Source organism: Falco biarmicus, chromosome Z (assembly GCF_023638135.1).
Source record: "Falco biarmicus isolate bFalBia1 chromosome Z, bFalBia1.pri, whole genome shotgun sequence".
Taxonomy (NCBI): domain Eukaryota; kingdom Metazoa; phylum Chordata; class Aves; order Falconiformes; family Falconidae; genus Falco; species Falco biarmicus.
Window position 1 is genome coordinate 62,775,266 of NC_079311.1, and position 20,218 is coordinate 62,795,483.

General features: G+C 39.4%; 1 protein-coding gene across 1 annotated transcript in view; it reads right to left on the reverse strand.

Annotated features, from left to right (window-relative positions):
* Positions 1 to 1,054: 1,054 nt before the first annotated feature.
* Positions 1,055 to 20,218, reverse strand: part of CWC27 (CWC27 spliceosome associated cyclophilin) — a 123,220-nt gene continuing 104,056 nt past the window's right edge. The window contains exon 14 of the mRNA XM_056323957.1: positions 1,055 to 2,315. Coding sequence (XP_056179932.1) covers positions 2,153 to 2,315 — 163 coding nt within the window. The 3' untranslated portion in view covers positions 1,055 to 2,152. The remainder of the gene's footprint in view (positions 2,316 to 20,218) is intronic.

A 20,218-nucleotide genomic window follows, 5' to 3' on the forward strand; every position in this document is an offset into this window, starting at 1 on the left:
GTAACAGTGTAGTGTTTAGAATGAGCTTAAACAGGCAACACATTTGGTTTCAACTGCAGCATTAATTACATAAGAAGTATTATCTCTGTAAAAATGTTCACTGATTTTCAGTACATGCTTCACTTATCAAGAAAATGTCAAGATAGTTGCTCTCTTGTTCTTGTGACGTTATCAGTCCTGTGTATGCAAGGTCCAGCCTTTCAGACCTCTTCCTACTGGGCAGAGCCCTAAACCTGGCATTAAGCTTTTCTCCCTGTGCTCGTCTAGTGCTTAGAAATGGGAATTGTGTAATACAGCACACACAGAGCTGCTGCAGGTAGCTGGCAAAAAGATTCAGCTAAAAGGGGTGTTAGTCAAGTTGCCCATTCATTGAGTCATGCATCCTCCTTTAGCTTACAGGAAAAACATGTCATTAGAACATTTTTCTATTACAGAGGCAGTAGCTGTCTCCTGGAATTGATGGTCAAGTTTCTTTCTAGATCCAGCCCTCGCTTTCCCCACGTTGACCTCTTCTGCCAACACACACACACACGCTCACTCTCTCTTCCTCTCTCCTATCCTCATCAGAATGGGGCTTTGATACGCTCATTTCCTGTAATAACAGTTTTAAAATTTTCTCCACAAAGCAATGAATAAAGATAACAGCACGTGACATGAGATGTTCTTGATTTCACCAATAGCAGCCTGATGGCAAATGACTTAATGATTAAAAAACTTAGTTTCTGAACGGCTGTGTTTAAGAATGTAACCCCTCTTAACTTCTTTACACCATGGAACAGTATAATTCACTCAGCCTAAGAGGAGGATAATGACAGCTTTATACAGGATTTCACATCACACATCCAAGTTTTCTTCTTATCTCAAAGGTTGCACCATGCATTAAAGCAATAGTCTGTATTAATCTAACCTCTGACATTTGGGCCATATTAACCCACCGATGCAGGTTTATGTATCTCACACCTCAGACCCTATCAAGAAGTTTGGCAGTGGCAGCTTGATAAGGACACCATACCTTACTGAACTTGTTCTAAAAACAACATCAGCCAAACACTCCTCGGGTTGTACCTTTTAATGACCTTGCTCACTTGCACTCACTCTTCTTCAGCTATTGCCCATATGGGTAATTCAAGCTTCTGTGGCATCAGAAATGCTGTAAGGAGCACTGAGAATTCCCATTTTTTTCTGTAAAAATATTAGCATCCGGGGATGAAAAATCTGTGGAAAGTCTTTAAACTGGAAACTTGAGCTGTACATTTTCAGATAAAATCAGTAAGATCAGACAAAAAACAGTAAAATCACTGTTAAAAAAAAGGGTTATGTTTTTTATGAGCTGATCACTTTTTTTCACTTCTGTATTGGACTAATTAACAAACCAATCTTCATTACCAGCTACTTTGCAGTGATAATTCTACCAGAGGGATGTTTCTGGTATTGCAACAGTTTAAGCAACCACTACAGTATGTTCAGATTCTCTTTTTGTTCATGTGGTCCAAATACTGCAATAACACTCCTCAGATTGCGTGTTATCCCAGCTTCCCAAGCAGGGATTTGTATTGGAATACATATTTCAAAAGAAGGAGAAAATAACCAAATTCTCAAATTAAATTTTGTTAGTTTCAAGAAAGCCGGGACCATTTACAGAATTCTGCAAGTGCACCATCTTAATTCTGTGACAGAGTGCTTCAGGCAGGTAGCATTTACCACTGTAACATTCATGTGCCTTTAATACAGATAATTAAAATAATACTTTCAGAAGATCTTAAAAGCCTGCAGATGGGTTTTCTGCCTCCTAATTTCACTCCTACTTAGACAAATTCTCATTCATTAATTTGAAAACTTTTTGATTAGCACATGTTGAATAAACAGTAACTACTGTAATTAAAACACAGAAAAAAATCAAGCCAGCTGTTTTATTAAAATACACAATTCTAAAAACCTTTAGAGAGGTTGGATAATAAATGCACTGCAAGCACTTGACTGCACAACTTAAGAAACAAATGATAGCTCTGCTTCAAAACTGCACAACAGGTTCTTGAGAGAGATTCCTTTTCACACTTGTCCAGTGATATTTTTAGAAACTACAGCTTGCAAAAGAGCCAGTACTTTATTGCAGTCACTTTTCAAGGCAGCTCTGGCTGGCTTTACACTCTTTTTATCTCCTTTCCTTTTTTTCTCTCATTATCTTCTTGCTTTCTTCTCTTCTCCTCTTAGTTACAGGATTCCGTGGATCGTAGATCTCAAAAGTGTCTTCATCCTGCATGCTTGCATCTTTAACCTTTCTGCTTCTATCTTCAAACTGAAGTACATGTGACATCCTGCAAAATAAAACATAGCTCAAACTCAGTGAAAGAACAGAAAGTTATGATCTGTAATTATGATATTCAGAACTAAAGTTTTGTGGCCAGTGAATATCTGCCTTATCAGTCCCTTGCAACATGTAAGAGATCCCATATTAGGTTTTTCAATGAGCCCTAGTGCAAATCTTCATACGTAAAGAAAGGGAGGGAGGGAGAACCAGGTCAGTTACTGTAGATTACAACATAGTACTATTACCTGACAAAACTCAAAGCTATAGATTGTATGGGATCCGTTTGAATGCTTTAGAAAAATCCTAAAACCAAAATTTGAGACTTTTCATAGCAATTGATTCTTGACGTGTGGGTTTCATAGATCTCTTATTGTAAAGCATTGTCAGCATGCCTGCATATTACCCGGTCCTATGGAAATACTTCAGTTGTTTCTAGTGTGTAAAACCTTCAGTAGTTTATAACCCTATATGTACTACAAACACCAAAACTTATTTTTCTAGTCATATCTACAATTCAGAATAACATAATGTACCATCAGAGTGACTCATGATTGCATATTTGTAGTTTAATTAGAAAAACATTGTCTCACAGTGGAGGGACTGAAGTAATTTATTTTAGTTAACGTGCTTTCTGCATTTGTCATATTCTTCTCGATTTATTGAAGATGAGCATTTAAATATTTTTTTTTTAAGAACACATACCAAATCACATTATCCTAATATGAACTAAAATACAGTCCTAAAGAGATGGTGAGTGGTTTTAGACTGTGTTATATGAATGTACATAGAAGTGTAGTCGCACTTAGCCATTTCATCAACTCAGGTTTTCAAAGTGTGCCACAGCACACTTGCAGGATACAAATAACAGGAATTAAAAATAAATACATCTCTAATTCTTGGGTCAGGTCACACTGCACATCACAGGTAGTTTGCAAATTAGATGCAGTAGATTCAGACTAAGCAATGTTTACTTCTCCCCAGAAGCTGAAAGAAGTCGTAGTCTCTGACTCCTACTCATAACTTTCCAATGAGGTGTTCCCAGCTGTGATTAAAAATAAACAATATTAAGAAACTTTTTGATATTCCCAGAATCAATTTCAGATGCAGCATCTCACAGATAAAGCAAAATAAACACAGACTGGTGGAGGCTTTAAAAAATATTTTCCTGATGTGAACTTAAGCTTATTTTTCACAAGTCAAACATCTTCACAGGTAGACCTGCTTTGCATGTATTTAAATGGTAAATCATACTTAATAGTATTTTCCGAAACCAATTCAAACTGTTCCCTTTTTTAAGGAGCAGAGGAAGTATTTAATAATTATTTCTATATAAATTATTGGAATTTACAATTATCTTACTCAGGGTCCTCCAACAACAGTTTGACTTCCTTAATTTTCCAAGCGTGGAGCTAGGGCTGCAAGTCCACAAATACAGGTTGCATGAGACTTTTCCTTGTTTGCTTTATAGCTCTCTTCCTTTCTGCATGCTCCTGGGTTCACTGGGGAGCTGGCTGCCCAGTCATGCTTCTGCATCACTGTGCAAAAGTGATCTCTGGTTTGCAGGAACCTACCAACCTGTGCTTATCACTGCTTGTTGACAGTTAATTTTAAATGAGTGAGACATATAACTTTAAAACACATTTTTTCTTCAAAAATTGAAGTATGAAAGGTTGTCAGTTCTCCTATGCAAAACTCGGAAGAAAAAAAGAAGTTTTGCGCCTTAGGGTTGTTTTTGCTCAAAACCAGTTGTAATAAAATAGCTTGCCAAAACTGATGATTCTGTGTTTAAAATATCTACGTGTGCAAATTGTTGACTTTCTCTAGAAGTAACCACAAAATTAGTTTCTTAACCTCTTTTCTCAAGATACTGCTGCAAACCAAAATAAGCATGGGTTTACTTCTGGAGAGGGTTGATTTGCACCCCAGCCAGATGAGAGCATCCTACACTTCAACTGTTGTCCTATTCCATGGACTGGGGGAGCAGCAGTTCTGCTGTACTGCACTTCTTTCCTTCAGTGCTATTAAAGGACATTCCTTACTTGGCTCTCTTCTGTATTCTGCAAATGAAATGTCTTCAAACATTAAGACTGAAATATCTGAATCCATTTAAGACTGTTTTCAGAGACAGCACAGATTTCAAAGGTACATGGATACTCCCCTGGCCTAGTGATATTCTCAGATAATGATTTTTTTCAAGTCAGTAAATGAGACTGTTCCTTCACAGTTACCAGCAGAATAGCTCCTATATGTCCATAGGCTATGGTGACTCATACATTACCATGGCGATCAGTTTGATTACTTTCTAGGAGGTAACAAGTGAGACAATGCAACTGAAGCTGAAAGAGAAACTTCAGCACACCAGAAAGCATTCAAGTATTACAACACAATTAAGCTGCGTGTTCAATAGTCTAGTACAGGCAACACCGCATTTGCCAGCTGTGCATCACAGAATGAACCCACCTACACATTGCTCTCCAGGTAGACTCAAGCAGTTTATTAAGGAGACTGGTCATGTTCTTTTGAACTGCTCTAGTGAGATGATACTTGTAAGCAAAGACACAACATAGAGTAATCCCTCTGATTTTGAGATGCATGAGCCATGCAGTGGATCTGAACCATACACCAGCTGCTGGCTGTTAGGTGTCAGTCACGTTAAATGCAGCATAAACACAAGTCTGGTATCACAACAGCTCTGGCCTTTCCAGAGCCGCCCTTCAGGAGAAACTGAATTGGCAGTCAGTAACTGAATAATTTTGAATCTCAGCAACAGCAAGGAAGCGCTATGCTTTTGCACTACTGATGAAGCTCAGGTTTCCAGGTCAGTGATTTTTATACTAACCAAATGAAAGTACAAAGCTGCATTGCTTAATTCCACACTGGCTTACCAAACTGACACAGCTGTTTGCTTGCTACCTGCTCACTTGCTGTCCATTTAACCTTGCACAAGTGACTCTACACACCATGCCCTCTGGTGTCTCCACCACTTCAGCAGAGAGCCTGGGACATTACCTCACACTCACCTATGTCAGCATTTTAAACAGCTGAGCTTTGCAGTAAATCATTGTCAGGTGTGGACAAAAGTTATGTTCTGTCAAGTCTGTTGTGGGGGTAGTAGCTTTTGGTTAAGAGGCAGTAACTTCTTAAGCAGTTTTAGCCATGATTCATTTGGAGGTGCCTGTATAAAACATGGCAGCTGGTCATATACCCTTTGCTTCTGCAATCAGCAGGCATCAAGAACAAGTAATAAACAGCTTTTCACTTTTTAGATGCAGAACTGTATGTTACTAAAAATGCACTAGTTACAGCGTAGCTAAACTGGTACTCAGAACATAGGTAAAAATTACATGCTGTTTCTAAATGCAGATTAAATTAAGTAAGCAACTAATCACATTGCTATAAAATTTATAATAACATAATTTTGCAAATTGTTGCTAAGTTTTATGGAAGTTACTGGTTCTCTCCATCAGGATGCTTAAAATGAACAAAGCAGGAGTGCCTGTGTAGGAAATTCAGTGCTGCTTCTTGCATTGTACAGCCTGTCTAGAAAAGAGACACCAGTATGGACTGTAACTGCTAGTATTACCATTTGTTTCTGACCTCAACATTGCTTGCAAGTACGATGCCACCTATTTTTCTCAATTATCACCAAGGCACCATATACTTAAAAGAACAATAGTAAGAGGTAGTGGAGCACTAGTGCTTTCCTTAGATTACATTCTATTTGCCACCAAAATTTTCCTCCAAATACTGTAAATGTGTATGTTAAACTACATAAGCATTAATGTAGGAAACATTACACCACTGTCCTCCCACCACCCTCATGATATGTAGGCAGTGGATAGAAATGTAGCTCATGTGAACAGATGAAATTACAGATGAGTGAATCCACAGAACAAAGCAAATGAGATCTCTGTTCCAAGGAAAAAAAAATTTGGCTGTTCTGGAAGAATGAACTCTCTGGCACTCTTTTCACTTCCAGCAGATTAGCGGGTGGCATTGGAAGAGGAGAGACAGTTGAGAAACACTGAGAGATAGTAAACAGATCAGAAAGAAAGATAAAATGAGGAAGGTAAAAACTGGAAAAAAAAAAAGACAAGAATGAGAAAAAGAGACTGACCAAAATGTAAATGAATTGAGGACAAATGTCAAATGACAACTGAGAATAGAACATTTTGTATCAAGAGAACAAGAGCATGAACAAGACAAAAAGAATGTAAAAACCATAAAAGAATGGCAATCTTGAAGGATGAAATACATTAATAACATCCAATCTTGTTTTCACCTTTTTTCAGACTTGAGATGCTACAACCAAAACAAGCTTCTTGGCTCAGGTTCCTGTCACCATTCCTTGCACAAGTGTCCAAGTGCTTTACAAATAGTTTTGTAAACACAGTGCAGCAGGAGAGAGGAAATATGTTTATGTCTCTAATGAAATCTGCAACCATCACTCAGTGCTCTGGGTAACATGACTCTTGCGGGCACGTCCCCTGGTTTCTATCTGCCCCATCTCAATATCCAGCTTTGTTTTTGCTTTCATCTAAGAGATAACCCATCATCCCTCCTTTCCCGCAAAGGAGTCCTGTAATCCAAGTTTTTCCTCTACTACAGATCATGAAAAGGAACATAACTTTTTCCGCAAGTACTTAAGTACGTTCCGATTCTTGCAGCAATGAGAGTTGATAGCGTAAGTAACTGCTATAGACAGTCTCACCCTGGATTCATCTCTTCAATTCTCACTATTTCACACAGCCACTGCTACCACAATAAAAGATGTGTGCAGATAACATGCCTCCTTGAGTATGTTTTGTCTCATTACCTCCTAGTACTGGAGCTGTGCTAAACTACTCATGAAAGCCCATACCCTTCTGTAGCATTTGGTATTTAAGCCTTCCACTGTGTCACACACTGTTCCTGTTTGAGCCTAGTTTGCCAAACTGGGTTTGATTTCACTTTAAACAAGCTTATAATCATGGAATCACAAAATCGTTTAGGTTGGAAAGGACCTTTAAGATCAAGTCCAGCTGTAAACCTAACACTGCCAAGTCCACCACTAAACCATATTCCTAAGCGCCACAGCTACACATCTTTTAAACACCTCCAGGGATAGTGCCTCAGCCACTTCCCTGCGCAGCCTGTTCCAGTGCTTGATGACACTCCCAGAAAAGGATTTTTTCCTAATATCCAGTCTAAACCTCCCTGGCACAACTTGAGGTCATTTCCTCTTGTCCTATCACTTGTTTCTTGGGAGAAGAGACTGCCACCCACTGCCTCCTAGTAATAACCTGTGGTCATAGGTTTCTACTGTAATTGTTACCGCTAAGAGATTTCACTCTTCCTTGTTTCACTGCTTGTTTCCACCATTCCATATTTCTTTGCTTTTCCTTCCCCATCTCCTTTCCTAATGATCAGACCAATTGTCCCTCCATATTTTGTACTTTCATAAAACCCTGTATTTTTCAAACTTGACTCGCTATTTAAAAAGAGAGATAAGATTTGCTATGCAGGTCTAGCCAAATTCAAATGATTTAGTTATTCCACAGAAGTTTCTATTACAAAAAAAATGCTTAGAAGAGTATCAAGAAAATGGTTATAAATACAGATATTTGCCATATCATAGTCAGTTTAACAGGTTAACTATTTAATTCTACATCAAAACAACACTGCTTCAATCTATATTATTGAATATGGTACAGAACATAGATGTTAAACTGAAATTTAAGATTTCACTATTGCTATAAATACCCCAACACCCAAGTACTCTCCTGAGGTTAATTTTGTTTCTGCAAGACCTAAAAGTGGTATTTTCTAGCTTTGGATGAATGGAGTACTATTAGCCTACAGTATTTCAGCATTTGGATGTTAACAATGAAGGTAATGTATTATTGCTGCTCTTACACAGAGCAAGTATCTTCCCAATTCCAAGCAAGCAAACCCGATACAGATATTATACAAAGTCAGACTGTACACTTCTGTTAATTTTTACTAGCTCTTTGAAATTGTATTACAAGTAGTGGAGGATGAAGAAATTGGTTTAACCTCTTCAGAATAACCAGAAAATTGTGGGTCCTCCACAGGGCCAGGACTGAATTGTTGGTATCTTCTCTTTGTGAAAGCCTCAGCATAAAATGATCAGAATGGAACTCTTCCAGATATATCTAACATAATAATATTTAGATACTCTATTTGAATGCTACACGCTCAGTTTTACCCCACACTACACACAAAATATTCACTGGAAAAATAATAAGGAACTCATAGTCTCACTAAGTATGGGATATGCAGGTTAAAAAAAGCCAAAAGATACTTCAGTTTTTGCAAAGCTAACAACAAAGTAAACTATTCGTGGTGACAACTAATGTAACAGCATATTCTTCCATTGTTCAAGATAGTACTGAGCATTTTTTTCTCTTGAAAGAAGATTTAGTTGCAAGTAACTTTCTAAGAGAAAGGGAAAATCAACTACAGAAAAGTTCACAGAATTCAAAAAATAATCAAAGCACTAGGGGAAAATGTGATTAGCTCTCATAGGATCAGAATTAAAAATATGTAAAACCATGATGACTTACAATTCTAAGTAATAAATGTATTTCTATTAAAAGTTCAGTTATCCTATTTTTATATCACATGTGTTCAGTACCAGTTCAAATATAGTTTAGTCACACTATATCCTTGTCCCCTTCACAAAAATGTTAAGTAGTTTGATGAAAGAAACTGCACGCTTTAAATAGGCAACTGCTCCTGGTAGAGTAGATTGGTGTGGAAGACTGTAACGCAAATTCCAGATGTTGTTCCAGACAGTGTACCAACGTAGAAAAATTTTACACAGCATTTACTATAAGGACAAGGGAATCGCCATACCGGAATAGACCAATGATCCATCCAGTCTAGCATCCTGTCTCTGGCAACAGCTTGTACAATACCTGATACTCTAAAAGTCAGCAAACTGCCTCCCCAAATTAACACAAAGTCAGGCAGTACTGTATCACCAGAGCACAAAGTTGGAGTGAGGGGAAAGAGAGGAGAGCATTTCTAGCACAAAAATACCCAGATGTTCATAACATTCAACATTCTCTGGATATCCTCCTTTCTCTTTTGTCCCTCCCTCTCCCCATATTATGTCCAAATCCTTACTGTTTAAACATGTTACTGAATGAGATGAAGTTGGGGTGCTTGAAAAGGTGTGTAAATATGCAGAAAGCTTAAGCTAGGCTATTAAAGATTTAGAAAATTATTTCTTCATTCTTCACTATATTTTCTGGCAATAAATAAAATTTAAGATTTCCAGACAGTAAATGTAACACTAGATATCCCTTGAGCAAAGCATGGATTATCTCTGAATTTAAGTCAAACAGTAGTTGATTCCAGGTCCAGATGCCCAGTCCAAATAAACTCAAGACATGGAAGAACTGACAAAAACTAAACAAACAAAAAACCCCACCCCAAATCCCGAGTTTCTCAGGCATGCTAAACAGCTAGAAGCAATAAATATATACAACAATAATATACAATTTCAGCAGAAGAACAATTCCTTAATACAAAATTACTGATTGAATCAGTGCTAGCATTTACATATCAAGGTCTGACCACATTCTAGCAGTAGACAAGTGAAGGTGGAGATACAATTGGAGAAAAAAAAAATTACAGCAGGAGTTTGGGGTTTTTTCTTTCTTCTGTTAAATGTTAGTGGCAATATTAAAACCCAAACAAACACTTAATTTTTGCCAAAGAGAAAAGAAACCTCTCTTTCCAATGTGTTTCTAATATAGAACTCTGGCATTCATTTATCCTTTGTAACAATCAAGTAAGTATTTTGTCAACTTTTTTAAAAACGTAGTTGAGTAAATCAATGGCCTTAGCAGGAGAGACCTAATATAAAGCCAGTTTTTCCAGACTAGTGGAGCAAGATTGGCTCAAGTCTGAATGGGAGGAGGGGAGCAAAAGTGGCTTTAATCTTTCTTTGTGTCTCACTGGCATAAATTACAGCAGCACTTTTTCTTTCATTCCCCAAGCTAGCATAAGCATGTGAAAAAGACTGCTGCTTAGTTTTCAGGAGCTCAGTGTGCTTCTGAGTGTCACAGTTAAGCTTCTGTACTGAATCTGCAGAGACCAGTGCTAATCTTGAGGAAGCCATATTTCACAGTCCTCAGACTGAGGTATTATAGGAATGAAAGAGACTGTATTTTAGGAAACATTTATAAAGGTAGGATTATGAAAGAAATATAACGAATATTTTTAGGCGTTTGTCCAGAAGAATTTCACTATGCAAAGTTTAATAGTAGATACTGTATCAAATAGGAAATCCTGGAAATAAAATGTGGAAGACATTATCAAATTTACATGGAGTAGATACTAAGTGTGTACCATGATTTAGTTCTTACTATAAATGAAATCTTGCAATATAACAAGTCTGGCTAACGTCAACATTTACCTGATCCAGAAACTGCTATTTCAATTAAAAAAAAAAATAACAAAACAAACCCAAACCAACTTTAACCTACTCTCTACAACACACACTGGAAAGGTGGTGCCTTGATACCTTGTTCTAAACCCAAGTATCTCTCAGCCACAAAGTCTTTTGCTGGGAAAATATAAAAAAAAAATAAATAGTGTGTGTTGCCACTTCTAACTGCACCAGATTTCTCACTAAAACCAATGCTAAATATTCTGAGAGAAGTTTTCCTTGCACTTTTAAAGAAGATAAAGGACATAACTATTGATGCTGGATAGAGAGTAACTTAACTGAATATTTTACAGTTTTATTTTTTGTTTCTTCTGGAGTAAAATATAACTGTCTCTACAAAGTGTGTAAAAAGTTATACAGTTTAATTGCAATTAATGTCATGACAGCAAGGGCTTAGCATTAGCACCCGATGTTGTCATGTTTAAGTGGCCTCAGTGGCAGTTTTGCAAAATTCAGAACTGGGAACAGATTACAGAATTTGACATATACAAACCAGGTTGCACTTTAAATGGTTAGTACTGAATTTCAGTGGTTTTTGACCACTGAAGCAATAAATTAATAAAAGCACACCCATTCTCTTTATTTTTTGCTATAATCAGGTGATCGGATCCATGCAAACATTTGCACTGCACAAATCAAAACAGTATTTTGTGACCAGAAAGAAGGTATCTTTAAAAGCCTTCTGAGAGCCACAAGATTTTAAACAGTCTAATTAAGTGAACAGTGCCATTAAATTTCCACTTGATTTCTTTTTAATCTTCCCTATCTTAAATGAGGTTTGTCATAAATAACTAAGGTGACAATAGTCATGCCAACATGTAATTACACAACATGCACATGAAACAATCTATTAAGCAAGATCTGAAAAGCCTTTTTGTTTAAGATGGAAGAATTTCACATAATTTTCACAACAACCTTTTGACTGGAAGTTGAAAAGTATTTTCAGGCATTGATTTATAACTTACTTTGATTGTAAAAAATGCCTATTTTTCCTATCCCTTAAATTAACCAACATTTAGAATAGCTCAGTCTCAACAAAGGTAACTAACCATAAGAATTTTAAACTGAAAACCTATGTGAAAAACCACCACTTCATTCCAAACTCCCATTTTACTCATTCTTTCTTGTCCCACAGTCTGTCTCAAAGCTGAATGGATTTATGTTATTTCATATAAAAAGAAAGAGTAAGTTCCAAAGACTAGACATCCTCCCAAAAATAAAGTGACTGTCTCATTTACACTGTCATTTAGTTACAGCTACGACAGCATTCATGGGGAAGGAAAAAGTCCATCTCTTTTAAAGATTAAGAAGCTTTGTTGTTCACATCCAACACCTCACATTTCACCCATGAAGCGTGGCACTGGTTCAGATCTGAAGCACTGGCATCACATGCTATTAATTAAATGAAGCATGCTGGCAGTCACAGTCAAGTTCTAAATAGCTGTAGAGCAGATAGAGGCCAGTAATGAGATCTGAATCCAGAAGAAGAAATCCTAAACTTCTAGCCAGGTGCAGAATGAAGAAAATATTACTGGGCTCTACTGTAACACAAACCCTAAAATCAACTGGAGATCTACTTGCAGCCTTGACTTGTGAATTGATGGGATTAATAATAGACCAAACCCCTCTACTGATGAGGATACAAACTTTGGCTGCTTCCCTAGTGGCAACAATAGGTAAGGAATGGCTTTCACATGTTAATATTCCAGTTTCTAATTGAAGGTCCTGCAGGATGAATGGGGCATCTCCATAAAATCCAAACTGAAGAAGTACAATAATGTAAAACCATACTTATCAGGACTTAGATTACCACCATAGAAACAGTTTTCAAGTAAGAAGAGAATACTGCCTCAATACAATGTTCATATACCAATACCTTCTGGTGCTCTTCTATTATTTGCTGCCTATTAGATATTATGTACTTCAACTAAGGACTTAGTTTGTTTAGAAGTGAATGGATGGGAGTATCTTTTCAATCAATCTATGAAAAAAAAGAATCACCATTATTTGCTAGCCTACGTGTCTTCCAGGTTTTGTTCGGTACTGTAAACTCAACTGGTTTAGTGTGCATTGTATTTGTTTTCTTAGATGTATGGAGGGCTGCTCCTTTCGAGATTTGGGTTACTCGATCATGACAAGCTTTAAATCCAGGAGTGGTACTGGAGCTGGTTTGTAAACCTTCCGGCGCATTTTATCTGTGAGAATGCACAAACAATGGCGACCCTTCACAGAAATACCGTAAGTTGACTTGGCAACCAGGTGAGCTTTAAAGAACGAAAATGGTGGGCTCTTTTCTGCAGAAAATTCCATCACTTCAAAAAATTGTTAGGATTGTAAAATTTCTCATAGGACTAGCAATACTTCAGTATATCAATAAATCTAGCAATTTCAGGGAAGCCTCTGCCTGTTTTCAAAGATCAGAGAGGAGCAGAAGACAGTCCAGAATTTTGGTTAAGGATATGACAGGTGAATTTTTATGGCAAAGAATCCGTTCCTTCCACAAAGACCAGTATTCCATCTGGAAAAGCATAGATATGTATTTCTTACATTTCTTAAGTAGGTAAGGCTAGTAAAAATTCAGCTGGAAAGCCCTATTTTTAGGACTAGATAGCCATAGTAAAAAGATTCATGTGGTAGGGTTGGTTAGTTCACTTCCACTTACAACTTTACTGGGGAAGAATATAATTACAGACAGTATATATAATATGAAGTTTTGTGAAGAACTGTTTTGAAAGTTTATTGGAAAATTTAGAATTTACGTGACTTTGGTAAACGGGAGTTGTATATAAAAACAGGATAAAATTCAGAAAGTGCAATGGCTGAATTTCAGTAAGAGCCATCAACAGCATGTGTACAGACACAAATAGGTTAGGCAACCATTCAGTAGGACAAGATATGTAGCTTGGAAGGGATTGGAAACCAGGCATGAAAGAAACAATGACAAATAAAGTAATCCTTGCACTCAACACTGCCAAAGACTTAGCCGAGTGTTGTATCTAGTCTCCGATTTCATGCTTTGGAAGAGATGAACCACTCAGAACTCCCAGAATTACTTGATGGGAGGGTGTTTCAGAGTACTAAGTATCACTCCTATCCTATTTGAAGAGGAATATATTGCATAGATTAACTAAAGCAATCAAACTTTGAACACGTTTGATTGCATCAGATTTTTTTCTCCCACAGATGGATTATCTTTAAGCAAAACATTTTTTGTCGTATTCATGGGATCTGCATCACCAGTTTTATCATCTGCAAATGCCGTAACACTTTCTGGTCTGAAATCTGGGGTTTACTATAGCTGTAACTATTTGATACTATAATCAGAGCCTTGAAGCGGAACGACAACCTGACTACATGTCACAGGCATGCAACTATATGTGTACAGCAGTCCAAGTGCTGAAGAAGATGAGGAGGCTGCAGTGTTCTGTATAAAATGTAGCCTTGTGCAGTGTTTTCACTTTCAAATTCAGGCTTATCCGCTAAACCAGATGGTGAGTACCAAGTAGATAAATTATTCCAGCTGGGTCTTCTGCTGTGACATATTTGGTTTTCATACTATTAGTCTCTAAGCAGATGACACCTTACTGCCACCGTGTCTTCCTGGGTAAGACTTTAAGTCCAGTTCTTCCAGATCATCTCTACCTACCTCTGCTGCATGCTGTACAGCCTTTGTGAAAGAGAAGAATGAAGCCATGCACCTGACTCATTTGGACTGTAAGTTAATAAAGAAAAACTCATGATCCAATAGTACTGAAGATATCTCACAAATCATTAAAAGTATAAGCAATAGTTTTCAACATGGAACCACAGGGACAATAATGGTTGTGCCTAGAAGAACTAGCATCAGGCATGTCCTTCCTGAGGTACTGAGATGCTGTAAAAATGTGTGTTTCTACTTGTTTGCAGACATTTTTATTGCTATGAATACCCTTTCTGCCAGTATCAACCATATTTATTTTGATACTTTTGAATTCTGTAGGGGAAATTGGATTTTGATTGCTGCAGACAGATGTATGTAATTGTTCTTACATAGCAGTACTGTTCGCAATAGAAATGTCTCAGCAAAGATTCTGTATTTCATGTTAAACCTTTGTATTATGCATTTCTCTTCAGTTCTCTTCACAACACTTCCTCAGATGCTTTTTTAGACAGTAAAATCTGGTAATAATTATCAAACACCATATACAGTGTTTACAATAGAGTCATATTTCTTCTTTTTTTCTTGCATAAAAAGTAGAATGCTGCTGAAAAATGCCCAAATGTCTGCTATGCAGCATGCCAACACAGCAGCTCAGCCAAATATGCAGAGAAGTTTGCCAAATAAAAGAAAACATAACAAATTGGTAATGGTTTTTATCTTGACAGAAAATGAAAATTATACCTCAATGTGTGGCCACTCATGCAGACACATAAAAATGTCTTAGAGGCAATCATTTCACCTCAGATAACACAACCTGACAGTAGAGCAAAGCATACTGGCAGGCTTTCACTTCCCATAAAAACAGCAACCATAACCTACAAAAAATCACAGAATTTGTGCATATCATATATGCATATGTCACATGCTAATTATATTTAATAGAAGTCAAATAAAGTAGAAGTATTGTCTTTTGAGGAGTAGTTTAGAATTAAGAAAGAATATTAAACTGTAAAGTCACTATAATTATCCCAAATATTCCAACACAGCAAGGACACTGAAAATGTAAACACTTAGCCCAAAATATATTTACCACTCCAAGCAATTCTAACAATCATTAATAGTTTTTAGAAGACTTAATTCCTTTGTTGATGCTTCATGTGTTCATAGCAAATTTATGCAACATGTTCATTCTACAATTTACTTAGCTTCGAAGAAAATTCTTTGAAGAGATGTCTCATCTGTTTGTAAAGTTAACGTGTCATTAACTGCACTACAAAATTAATAATAAGTTAATTATTGGTCTATTACGTAGTTTCATATTATTCTAAGTCTTTGTTTTAGTGTAATTCTGAATGCAATATTATTTTCTGAAGAAAAATACAACTTCATAGTCTGAAATTACAGCACCCTTCTTCATTCAGTATTACTTACAGATTATTGCCAACTATGTGTCAGTAGTTACTCAGAAAGGGAACACTGATCGGACTGTGTAATACAGTCTTTAAAAGACTGGTTATATTACTGTGACAAGAAAAATATCAGATATGAAGAACAGTCTTTCAGGTTCATGGAAAGGCTGCATAAGGGAGGTTCAGGCTGGACATGGGAGGTTTAGGCTGGTCATTGGGAAGCATTTCTTTACCAAGAGGGTGGTCAAACCCTGGAACAGGCTTCCTAGAGAGGTGATTGATGCCTCAAGCCTGTCAGTGTTTAAGAGGCATTTGGACAATGCCGCTATTAACATGCATTGACTTAGTCAGCCCTGAAGTGGCCAGGCAGTTGGGCCAGATGATTGTTGCAGTCCCTTCCACTTGAAATAGTCTATTCTGTAATTCTTGGAGAACTTAGAAGCACAATGGTAGCTCAGAAGAATCTCAAAGCAGAGTGAAATCAAGGGACCTCAAAAATTATGCTGTATGTTATCATCATTACAGAGACTGAGATAGGAAAGGACATAATAAAACAAGGCTATACGGTCTGAAGAAGCAGCCCATAAGATGGTGACAAGAGAAAACTTAAAGAAATAGCAAGTTAGTAACAACAGTTACTGTGAAAGGGGAGTGATTTAGGAAATTATTTTCTCTGTTGTTTCAAAACCACTAATTCACAGCCAAGACGCTTGTGTTCTGATCTACCTGTTAGAATAGCCAAAGAATATAAGCAAAGAAAGCAAGGCAATATTTCCAGATAATTGAAGTAACATTAAATGTAGAAAGAAAACTTACATGTCAGAAAAATAACATGAATTTCTATTTTAAAATTTCATAATCTGTTCTTCTGAGGTATGATAAACAAACAAATAAAGAGCAGAGGGCGAGGGCGAAGAGCAGAGGGCGAGGGCGAAGAGCAGAGGGCGAGGGCGAAGAGCAGAGGGCGAGGGCGAAGAGCAGAGGGCGAGGGCGAAGAGCAGAGGGCGAGGGCGAAGAGCAGAGGGCGAGGGCGAAGAGCAGAGGGCGAGGGCGAAGAGCAGAGGGCGAGGGCGAAGAGCAGAGGGCGAGGGCAGAGCAGAGGGCGAGGGCAGAGCAGAGGGCGAGGGCAGAGCAGAAGGCGAGGGCAGAGCAGAGGGCGAGAGCAGAGCAGAGGGCGAGAGCAGAGCAGAGGGCGAGAGCAGAGCAGAGGGCGAGAGCAGAGCAGAGGGCGAGAGCAGAGCAGAGGGCGAGAGCAGAGCAGAGGGCGAGAGCAGAGCAGAGGGCGAGAGCAGAGCAGAGGGCGAGAGCAGAGCAGAGGGCGAGAGCAGAGCAGAGGGCGAGAGCAGAGCAGAGGGCGAGAGCAGAGCAGAGGGCGAGAGCAGAGCAGAGGGCGAGAGCAGAGCAGAGGGCGAGAGCAGAGCAGAGGGCGAGAGCAGAGCAGAGGGCGAGAGCAGAGCAGAGGGCGAGAGCAGAGCAGAGGGCGAGAGCAGAGCAGAGGGCGAGAGCAGAGCAGAGGGCGAGAGCAGAGCAGAGGGCGAGAGCAGAGCAGAGGGCGAGAGCAGAGCAGAGGGCGAGAGCAGAGCAGAGGGCGAGAGCAGAGCAGAGGGCGAGAGCAGAGCAGAGGGCGAGAGCAGAGCAGAGGGCGAGAGCAGAGCAGAGGGCGAGAGCAGAGCAGAGGGCGAGAGCAGAGCAGAGGGCGAGAGCAGAGCAGAGGGCGAGAGCAGAGCAGAGGGCGAGAGCAGAGCAGAGGGCGAGAGCAGAGCAGAGGGCGAGAGCAGAGCAGAGGGCGAGAGCAGAGCAGAGGGCGAGAGCAGAGCAGAGGGCGAGAGCAGAGCAGAGGGCGAGAGCAGAGCAGAGGGCGAGAGCAGAGCAGAGGGCGAGAGCAGAGCAGAGAGAGAGAGCAGAGCAGAGAGAGAGAGCAGAGCAGAGAGAGAGAGCAGAGCAGAGAGAGAGAGCAGAGCAGAGAGAGAGAGCAGAGCAGAGGGCGAGAGCAGAGCAGAGGGCGAGAGCAGAGCAGAGGGCGAGAGCAGAGCAGAGGGCGAGAGCAGAGCAGAGGGCGAGAGCAGAGCAGAGGGCGAGAGCAGAGCAGAGGGCGAGAGCAGAGCAGAGGGCGAGAGCAGAGCAGAGGGCGAGAGCAGAGCAGAGGGCGAGAGCAGAGCAGAGAGAGAGAGCAGAGCAGAGAGAGAGAGCAGAGCAGAGGGCGAGAGCAGAGCAGAGGGCGAGAGCAGAGCAGAGGGCGAGAGCAGAGCAGAGGGCGAGAGCAGAGCAGAGGGCGAGAGCAGAGCAGAGGGCGAGAGCAGAGCAGAGGGCGAGAGCAGAGCAGAGGGCGAGAGCAGAGCAGAGGGCGAGAGCAGAGCAGAGGGCGAGAGCAGAGCAGAGGGCGAGAGCAGAGCAGAGGGCGAGAGCAGAGCAGAGGGCGAGAGCAGAGCAGAGGGCGAGAGCAGAGCAGAGGGCGAGAGCAGAGCAGAGGGCGAGAGCAGAGCAGAGGGCGAGAGCAGAGCAGAGGGCGAGAGCAGAGCAGAGGGCGAGAGCAGAGCAGAGGGCGAGAGCAGAGCAGAGGGCGAGAGCAGAGCAGAGGGCGAGAGCAGAGCAGAGGGCGAGAGCAGAGCAGAGGGCGAGAGCAGAGCAGAGGGCGAGAGCAGAGCAGAGGGCGAGAGCAGAGCAGAGGGCGAGAGCAGAGCAGAGGGCGAGAGCAGAGCAGAGGGCGAGAGCAGAGCAGAGGGCGAGAGCAGAGCAGAGGGCGAGAGCAGAGGAGAGGGCGAGAGCAGAGGAGAGGGCGAGAGCAGAGGAGAGGGCGAGAGCAGAGAGAGAGAGCAGAGCAGAGAGATTAAAGGAAAAGAAAAAAGTAGAGGAGAGGAGAGGGCAGGAGAGACATAGAGGGCTTGGTTAGATTATAGCTGTGAGAAATTCTGAGTTCTTTGAAAACAACAAAATAATTTTAAATAAAGACTTTAATCAATAAAATGAAAAGCAAGATGTTTGAATTGCTACCATTTTGAAAGAATCACAGGATTTTTAATACCCAACTTAGTAACACTTAAGTGCATTTCCAGATGGAAATGCCAAGATATGTCAAGATGAAAGCAGACTACACTAATGCCCACAAAGAAACACTGAAAAAACAAATGCACTCATTACACAATACTTATGTAAAAATGTTGCTTTATAAACTGTAAGATTTCCACAAGTGCTATACTACTGGAGTTATTCTTTCTGCTAGTACATGTATCTGAAGTTTTCTACAAATCCTAGAATCTCCCTTGTCAGGTCTCAGCTCAATTCAGTGAAAAGCAAGAAGGTGTGAACGTAAAGTTGCAGATTCTGTGTAGTTTTATCTTATTAAATTAAAACATATGCAATGGTTCATTATGTATATGACACAAGCAGGAAAGGAAGTTATTTAAGAGTGATCTAAAATTTTAGTCTCATCAACACAGCTGGTCTCAGAATTTGCAATTCAGCTTACCTTTTACGACCTATGATGTTTTTTGTGATTTTTATGCTATGTATCTTCAAATAGTCTTAAGATATTCTGATCCTATATATATATAAACACACATTTTTATAATATAGCTTACCGTAACTTGATGTGTAACTTACAGGTAGCTGAAGAATTTCATTTATCAACATATGGAAAAAATATATGAGTTAATATATGGAATGAAAAATGTTTTTTACATCTTAACTTCCTCACAGCCTTTTTTACGGTGTCTTTTCTTACTTCAGCATGCACATCTTTCTCATTTGTAGAAAGTAAAAATAACAAAGTTATTTAGACAGTCTGTATATCCTACCAGTGCCAACTGTTGTCTTATGTGAGAAAACCAATTTAATTAACGTGATTACCTTACAGTTTTGTACAAGTCCTGTAGAAACAGATACAGGATGCTTGAGTCACATTTAGGTACATCATTTATTTTCTATTTTAAAAAGATGTCAGTTGGACATGCTTACATATTTTAGTTTTTCTCCTTATTGTAATTAAAATTTTTCAGGTTTAGTTCTGGTGCTAGTTTGGAGATTTTGGGGCAGGCAGGTATCCAACTGGTTTCCCTCTCCCAAGAAAGGAGCCTTTAGGAAGACCATAAGCATACATCTGACATACCTTCACTTAATAATTTTAAGTTTTCTGGGATACAGAAATATTCGTTGTCTTAAAACACAAAAAACTTTGTTAAGTTTCTATTTTAGTGGTAGTGTTGCTGTACTTGTGATGGCTTAGGCACACAACTCAGGAAAAAGTTGTAGGCACAGACAACTTATTTCGTTAGACCAGCTATATTGCTCACCTTGTAAAATAAGATGACCCATCCTTACAAAACATTTTTGCAATGTTGTTTTGCTTTTTCCCTAGCAATTTTATGCAGATACTTTTATTACTCTTTAACAGCTTGCAGCCT